The 8,982-nt window shown below is 40.6% G+C and overlaps 1 protein-coding gene across 1 annotated transcript; it reads right to left on the reverse strand.

The window, feature by feature from the left end:
- Positions 1-329: 329 nt before the first annotated feature.
- On the reverse strand, positions 330-7,739 carry LOC146332591 (carbohydrate sulfotransferase 1-like). The gene is made up of 2 exons (XM_084723495.1): positions 7,349-7,739; positions 330-2,567 (listed from the first exon to the last, which is right to left on the reverse strand). Exon 2 carries the CDS (start codon positions 2,519-2,521, stop codon positions 1,235-1,237), a length of 1,287 nt encoding a protein of 428 aa, XP_084579621.1. The 5' UTR covers positions 2,522-2,567; positions 7,349-7,739; the 3' UTR covers positions 330-1,234.
- Between the last annotated feature and the right edge of the window lie 1,243 nt (positions 7,740-8,982).

Consider the following 8,982-nt stretch of genomic DNA (forward strand, 5'->3'; position numbering starts at 1 on the left):
TCGCAATTGCAGTATGTCCCAAAATAATCCCAATATGATTTTTTTTTCTATCTTGCAGCTGTAGTATAAACTATCCACATACCCAGGACAAAAATAGCAATATGCAGTGCAACCTGTTATGCAAAGATATGGGTATTTTCCTCAGTCATGCATCTTTCATACGGAAGATACAACATTAACTGTCAAAAGAGTGGTATTACTTTACTTCAGAGAGAATGCATACGCTATTTGTGTCCTGAGGTGTTTTCACACACATCAGGGAACATAAAAAAAATAAAGAAATCCTCATGATAATCCTCTGTCAAAAGATGAGATAATGTCTTACTATCGATGGCTTAAACATTTTTAATTGAAGACAGAAAAGGTGGCGTAAATTTCACATTGTGAATGACTTAGAATAAGTGGAATCTACAAATTAAAAAATAAATAAAGTAATAAATAAAACTGACAAAACATCAGAATGCTTCAGTGTCTACTTGGATTAGATTCTATATAACGTCAACATCCATGTTTTAGGCGGCAATCATCATGAAAGTGTGGTGTATTCTCTAAATAGCTACAGTAATGAAGATTTCATCATTACCTCTAATTAGTGTGTGTTTGTCTATCACAGATGGTTGTAAATCTTCTGATGAAACGCTCGTGACCTCCAGTGGGATTCTGTCCCTTTAACATGAGAGCCTATTAATTGTCTGCAATTATCCTTTGCAAGCGTGGCATCTGTCAGAAGTATCTCTCCTCCTCTTCCCACATGGATAGAAATGCCATAGTGGTAAAGGTTGACTGCGACATTCACTATTTATTGCACAGTAGGGCTTGTACAGTCCAAATTTGCCATCACAGGTCTAAAAAGAAAAACAAAACAAAAAAAACATGTCTGTTTGGCCGAACCCCCTCCCGACTCCCATCCTGTGTTTCTTAAGGGCAACAATTGTTGAAACAACAGCTTGCATACAGGAAATTAATGAAGACAGCGCCTTGTCTTGGTTCTATTCATGGTAAAACTAAATAATGAGACATTTGTAAACTAGCTTCTTGGATAACTTTGTGTTTAACGTGTGCTGTTCTGCAACATTAGGGGAATAATCCATAGTTCCCTTGGTGCATTCAAAATATTTAAAGTTTAGTGCAAATTTGAAGAAACAAAATGACAGAAACAAAACCAACAAACTAAGGAAATTATAAGGCAACAATTATAAATATATCAAAAATAGTCATTAGAGAACTATCTTTGTTACAAAAAAGGTACAAAAGTTTTGTCCTGTACCAGTGAGAGGGACATGTTTTTCAGTTCCTCTACTGATTTCACAGCCTTGTATCCCAGCTGGTGGAGTACTTTCTGACACACAGTCTGTGTGTATTCTACCATGTCATAAGACAGTTTCAGACGCCAACTCTCTGCATTAGCGGCTGAGTCCCTCACCGTACCAAACTTGTGTTTCGCTGAGGGCTCGTTGCTGCCCCGGGTGTTTGCATGTATCCAGTCTTCCACATTTTTATCCATAGGCAGCCCCAGGTAGTCATAGATCTCCTTTGTCTTGACAAGCGGATTTCTGGCCAAATCCTCATAGCGAACCAACATGTACTTCCCTTTCAGCCAGTAGGGATGGCTGAGACCAGTCGAAACAGAACTGAGAAAGTCTTCACAGACAACTGTGAGCTGACTCAAGTCTAGATTATAGGGTCTTCGCCCCGTGGCCCTCCAAATACGCCACAGACGATATGTATCCCTGAATGTCTCAATCCGTGATGACAGGATACCGCGCGGGTCTCTGACGAGTTGAATCACTTTGATGTTCAGCCGCGGGTCTTCCACCAAAGCACGTAGATCTCCGATCTCTGGCACCCGGACAATTTTGATCGCAACGTGCCGCTTGTCGCGGCATGCCTCCGTTGCTAAGGTCATGTTTAGAGTCGCACATTTCTTGACACAGTCCCCTTCCTCCACATTCACATCAGCAGGACCAAAGGCATCGCATACAGGCTGCTGGCACAACGCTCGGCTCGCCCCACGCCGGAACAGTTTATCTGTGGTGTGGTTTGTGGGTGTCGGTTTGATGTAGCTCTCCAGGAAGTAGAGGTCGCAGCCATACAGGCTACGCAGGAGGTCTCGACTGGCGCCCAGCATCACACGCCGGTCTGCGGCATTGCGGCTGTGCGACAGACGTGGAATCAGAGTAGTCTGAACATGGTAAAGAGGCTCGAACAGGTAGAACACCTCCTGGTGCTGGTTGAGCAGCTGGCCGACGAAGGAGGAGCCGCTACGGGTGGTGGCCAGGACCAGGATGTGCGTTTTGCGCGTGGCATTGATGGAGAAGTAAGGGTAGTCATCGCAGCCTCCACCGCCTGCTGCTCCCCGCTCAAAGGGAGGTTCTGTCTCCTGGCCGCCCAGACCGCAGTTCTGGGGGCTGGGCAACGGGCACAGCTGGAAAGGCTTGGAGGTGAGTGTCCGGATGGCCGTGTACTGGATGGCAATGGAGGCCAAGGCCAGCAGAATCACTGCCTTCCAGGAACATTGCATGGCTGAACCACTTCATTTAGACACAGCGGTCCATGCCAGGTCCTCCCTGCAAAACAAAAATTATTTATTTTTATTTTTAGAAGTGATTTTATTTGTTTTATTTTTTGGATTTAACAGCTGTATGAATATACCTATGCTACATGTTTTCACTAGAGCCTGACCAGTATATGGATCTGATATTGTCCTAACACAGCAATAAATGCTGGTATGAAAACTGTTACAGAACAAATACAGATTGTTTTTATTTTTTCACCTTGAAGGCAACATTTTGGACGATAAAGTTTCTTTTTAAACTATAAAATCTCCTACCTTCTTTACACGTCTTTGTCATAACTTTTAAGGGATGATTGCTGGGATTACACTGACTGATACACTGAGGTTCTAAGATTGTTGAAACCCTTGAAAAACGTTTTCTTTGTATAATAATGGCAAGGATCTTAGATAAAACCTTTGGAAAAGGAAAGGTTCTTGATAGTACCCACAGAGAGGGTCCTGGGTTCTCCTTTAGAACATCTCATCTGGGGTTCTGGGTGAAACCTTTCACAAATTGTTCTACGTATAATCCCTTCTGTTGGGATCTCTCTGAAAGGGTTCCAAATGGAGCTTTTATAAAGGGTTCCACCAGGAACCAAAAAGGGTTCTCCTATGGGAAAAAGCCAAAGAACCCTTTATGGTTCTAGTTAGCACCTTTATTTCTAAGAGTATACTACTTATCGGTACTCTTGTTGACACTACTCAACATAATTTGGTGCAAAATATAAAGATATAACATGATGTGAAAAGATTCAACAGTTATTTTTACTTTATTGCAGAAATAAGTTAAATTATTTCTCAAATTATTGCCTTTCAGTGCTTTTTCATCAAATTTAGTAAAGTTAGCTGACACTTTTGAACATTATGTGGAGTCTATAAAAAGCCGAACCAACCAAAAGCAGCATCATTCAGTATTGGTTGGTTCAAAAATCCTCTAGTTTTTAGCCAAACAAAGTAATCTAAAAGGACAACTGATATTACATAATGGCACCGCAAAAAGAAGAACATTACAGAAATACTTCCTCTTTAATATTCCAATTAACTGTGGCACCACTTGTATTGAGACTGATTTTAGAATTGAGGGTGAGTCATCAGTGAGTTGAATAAAAGTAGGATATGTCTTATTTATGATTCCAGGCCAAAAGGCTAGATTTTTTTATTCACTCACTCACGTTAAAGGCAAGGTTGAAGATTAACTATACACTGAATAAGAAAAGAATAAGAGCGGTCTTTCATAAAGATTACTGTAGCCATGAGATACAATCCTGTGACTTAATCTTTCAATTTGTCTCCTGTTTCTCCTCCCGGTGCTACAGCCTCATTTTTGAGAATTAAAATAGATAAAGAGGAAGAGTTCTGAGTCAGTAAGTTTTGGTTCCTATCCAAACAACTGACTGCCAAAAACATGTACAGCAGTCAGAAATCCCAGACCACAGTGAAGTGGACACACAAAACAGGCTGTATACAGTATCTAAAAATGGCAAGACACTTTTTTTTCCTGTACCAATGTTTTAAAATACCCAGTGAGCACCAAGCAGGATTTAAATTTTGATTTCTAGTTGAAAACTGGTTGATATTCAGTCTGAACCAGCTAAAATGTGGTAACAACTTCCACATCACAAAAATTGGGGCTATTACTGACAGTTATTTTCTTTATCAATTAATCTGTCGATCTCTTAGTTGTTTTGTCAATAAAATGTCGGAAAATGATGAAAAATGTCAACTATTGTTTCCTAAAGCCCAACATAACCTCCTCAAATGTCTTTTTTTATCCACAACGCAGAGATATTCAGTTTTTCTGTCACAGAGGACTAAAGAAACCAGAAAATAGTCACATTTTGAAGACTTGGACATTTTTTATTCAAAAGTGGCTCAAAATGATTAATTGGTTATCAAAATAGTCTGCAATTAATAAAATAGTCCATTAGTTATCAATTACTTACTCGTAATTTCAACGCATTTAATTTTTTGATATAAAATGTCAAAAATATGAACTTCCAGGACATTGTGATGGGAGAAGGTCTTAATGTAAAGAAATTATGCTTCATGCTGTAGCCTAATATTGCCTCCTGACTGGAAGCAATGCAAGCGAGCAAGCGAGCGAGCAAACAAGCAAGCGAGCGAGCGAACAGCTGATACTTCAAGTTTTTCACAATGAGGATGTCTTATCTGGCTCTGAGTGTCAGCGAACAGGCTGATCAACGTGTCGCTTGTTCAAAAGAACGCACACCCTGGCTCTACTTTGGCGAAGTTTTGCACATTTGCTTCACCTCCAAAGCTTTTTTTTTTGGCCAAAATTGAATCTAATGTCCTTGACGTAATGGCGTCCCTTCATCAAAGCAGTCAGTAGGACGGACTAATAAGTGAGGCTGAGAGGCGGCACCTTTTATATGATCCACAGCAGCCTTTTCATAGGAATATCCTCATTAAGGACAAGGTTTGGAAGGAAAATGTGAGCTGCTGGAATTTACAAGTTAGTAAACTGCCCCCCCAACTATATACAAACATGGCTGACGAAAATTATGGTAGTATGAATAATAATTGTGCAGAAGAAGCAATCGGAGGCGCTGCTGCCTTATATGTGGACATTTGTTCGCTCTCCATCCTCTCAAACTCACTCACTTGTTTTCAGTTAGGAAGTTAGGCATACTAGTTACAACTTCGACTACTGGGGGACACGTGCACGGTGACGTTTTATGAAAAGAGACAAAGTAGCTTAAACCAACAGCAAGATGTGGTGGATGAGTGAGTTCATGCAAGCATGTGCAGTTTGAGTCCCATTTGAGGCAAAAGATTTACATACAATTTACAAAGACTTTTTTGGCTTTCAACTGAGAAATTTAGATTTAGTTTCTTTGTGAGGGTCCAATGTGACGAATGACGAGAAACAATGGTCGGCCAATATATTGATGTTGTATCGATATTGTGACATGAGACAAGATATCATCTCTGGATATTGTTATATTGAGACATGGCTTAAGTTTTGTTTTTTCCTGGTTTTAAAGGCTTCATTACAGTAAAGTGATGTAATTTACTGAACTTGACAGACTGTTCTAGCTGTTCAATTATTTTCCTTTACCCTCTTAGTCATTATATATATTCACATTACTGATTCATCAAAAATCTCATTGTGTTAATATCTTCAGAAAGCACCAAAGTCCATACCACCCAGCCCTTACTAGTCTATATACTCTTGTGTAGTTTAAAGTAGAGAGGATAATTGATTGATTAATTGACTATGAAAGTAACCGTTAGAGCTAGAATCAGTAGGACTTGTCTGAGCTGTCCTTTAATGGACCAGACAGACAGTTTGCTTTTGTCTCGTTCTCAGGACGGCAGATGCCGACATTCTGGGTCGGTAAAGCATCACAACTACGGCAAAATAATGAGAGCAGAGTCTCTGCAGATACAGCCACAACCACACAGCTCTAGTGGGTCATAAGTGATGAAGGGATTATGTTCATATGAGTCTATAGTTGTTTTTTTTTTTTTAAGGAACATATTATATATTATAGCTTTAATCTACTTTGCATCATATGCTGTAAGATCGTCATATCTCATAATATTTGAGAATTATTTAAAAAAAGTGTGTATCATATATCCCAGAATAGCCTAACAATACCAAGATATTATTTATAAGTCATATCGCCAAGCCCTGCATAATTGTAGAGGACAAAAATATCACTGTTACAAATCCTGGTTAAAAACAGTCTAAATGTGAACATTCAATCAACTTCTTCAAATAGTGAAAAAACTTTCACTTTTGAATCTCTTCTGATCAGCTTTTCACTGGTCATCACTGTGTTCTTTTTAAAGTCTTTTCAATGGAAAAATGCTCACTGGGTAGATTTTGCACATATATTACGAACTGTTCTGGTTATGGCTCTGCTTTATGGGTTAAAAATGCACCAAAACTTGCCATATAATCAGAATTTGCACACAGAATACTTCACTATATTACAAATTGTACTGCAGTACTCCCTATACAGCCTCCCCTGGCTTCATCTCTGTCTACTCCAACTTGCCTGCATCTAATTCAAGGACCTTGTTTGGCCTGATTGGAGAGTCTGAGCATTGTGCCTTATTCCACTTGTTCATCAGGGAAACACAAAGTCCTATCCATGCAGCCCAGGAAGGTAAACACTACTTTAAAGCTTCACTGCCAATGTCACGTCAAGGGGAAATGATGCTGCAAGTGAGGAATTAGATAATCACAGAGAAAATCTGTCCCGTTCAGGATTTGATTTCTTTAAAATAACACTGTAGCATCATATATTGGGGGGGCCTTGACGCAGGGAGCTTTGGTGGTAAAATAAAGGCTTCAGAAGCTCCAAAAAAGAAATAATACACCAGGGCATCTCTTCTAAATAAAAGCGCAGAATTGTTTCATAAAAGCAGATAAAAATCTACCTCCCTCTCACTGCATAGACAGACTACAGCCTCCTGTTTGTGTGAAGGAGCTGGTGTTGTTGCATACTCTAAAAAAAAATACAAAATACGGACTTCTACGGCTGCAGATAGCAACTCCAGCTCATGGAGAGCATCAATGCTTTCCTCTCATAGACATTTAGAATGAAAAAGCTCCACTGTACTGCAGCGGGAACAGGTTCCTGACAGATATTTTCCGCGATGCAGACATCCTCACCACCGCTGCGATAAGACAACATAGCACAAATGAACGCAACCCACCCAGCCGCAAGTGCTCCAAGAATTAAAATAAAGCCTCTATAAATCATCCAAATAAATAAAGAGCAGTTGTGTTACGGAGCAAGCTCACACTTGTGTCCGTTATACCTTGTTGGTAGTTGTAGTATTCTCATGATGAGCGTCCATGAATCTGCTTTTCCTTTTAGTCCTCAAACGTTTTGCTCCGTGCGCTTCATCTCGGGCTGGAGAGAATAAACGCGTCTGGCGGAGCTGTATTCTCCATATAACGGCGGTTAAAAAATAAATAAAGAGGCGGTTTAAGTTGGACGCTCGGCTTCGGGAACAAAGAGAAGAAGTGGTGGAGTAACGCTGAAGCGGCGGTGTTGTTGTGAAGCAGCCCAGGCAGGCGGTGAGACTGACCGACCGACCGGGGAGGAAGCGACAGCCGGGCTCCCCTTAAATGATGCGCAGAGGCTGAGAGTGTGTGAGGTACACAAGGAGCGACTGTCTGGACCACCCCAGACCCCTCCCCCTTTCCACCTGCCTCTCTCTCCCTCCCTCCCTCTCTCTCTCTCTCTCTCTCTCACACACACACACACACGCAAACACTCACACACACATCACCATCATCATCCTCAGTCTCTTGCCTGCCACATTACACACTCACAGACCACCACCACCACCCCTCCTTCACACACACAAGCAAATCAGCTCTTTTCACGCAGCCAGTGTGGCAGCAAGTTCAGTGATTCCATCAACCTTTTTCAATATGAGTTGTATGCAAATGTTTGAGTGTTTCGCATGAAACTACTACTTTTTCTTCATGAATGGAGTGCACGCTCTATATCCTGCAGGTTATTTTAGCGCACATAGGGTAGACCAGGGACGGGCGCAACAGGGGACAGTTATTACTTTAATCAGAAGCATAAAATACCACTTTTTTAATGCACGTCTGCTGGTCTGGTTTGACTTGGCATGTCAGGAATTCGCATCTCAAGACTAACTGCTTGAAGGTGTGTCTTTGAACTGATGAGGTTATCTCAAGTTGATCAGCTGTAGATCAGAGAACAAACACGTCATTTCCTATGAATTCTTCACAATAAAAGTCCTGTGTTATTTTCTTGAGTAGGTTAAACACAGGACTTATTCTTGGCTTTCAACTGAGAAATCTGTAGTTTCTTAGTGAGGGTCCAAAGTAATTAGAGGCTTTTATTAGTACGTTGTAGAGCAGAGTCTCAAACTCAGCTTGCGTGATGGTTCTGTCATCTCAATGTCTGTGTACTAGAAGAAAACGCAATATTTTAGATACAAACTCAGGGACTCTTCTGTCACTTTGATTTGATACCCCGTGATGAACATGGTGAGCTGAGCATTGTCGCTTTTTATGTGTTATTTAGTTATTCAAAAACTTTTATTACAAAGCAGCAAAATCAGGATTTTAGAACTTAACAGAACTCTTATCTAGTTGAAAGCGAACATAAAACAGTAAAATAAAGGAGAAATCTGAACTTAAAAAAGAAATGACTCATGAGAGAAACTGAACTTCGAACCACAGAGATTCAGTTAGAAGCTGCAAAAGTACTGAGCTGAACATGCAGAGACTTTTAAAAACACCACTCTCTTTGCTCTCTTGCATACACGATTGTTTGAATTGGTAAAAGTTGGGGGTCACCGTCACAGATTGCCTGCAGTCAACAAGACTTTACCGCAGCCTGCTTTGGAGTCTATCTGGGGAGCAACTCAGCACAGATTAGCATGTTAAAAGTGGTAATGGAAATGCA

This window comes from Lutjanus erythropterus, chromosome 1, assembly GCF_056507025.1.
Source record: "Lutjanus erythropterus isolate fLutEry1 chromosome 1, fLutEry1.hap2, whole genome shotgun sequence".
Lineage (NCBI taxonomy): Eukaryota > Metazoa > Chordata > Actinopteri > Lutjaniformes > Lutjanidae > Lutjanus > Lutjanus erythropterus.

What these genes read in the sequence shown, in the direction of transcription:
- LOC146332591 (XM_084723495.1), bottom strand. Translation starts at nt 2,521, where the DNA reads ATGCAATGTTCCTGGAAGGCAGTGATTCTGCTGGCCTTGGCCTCCATT.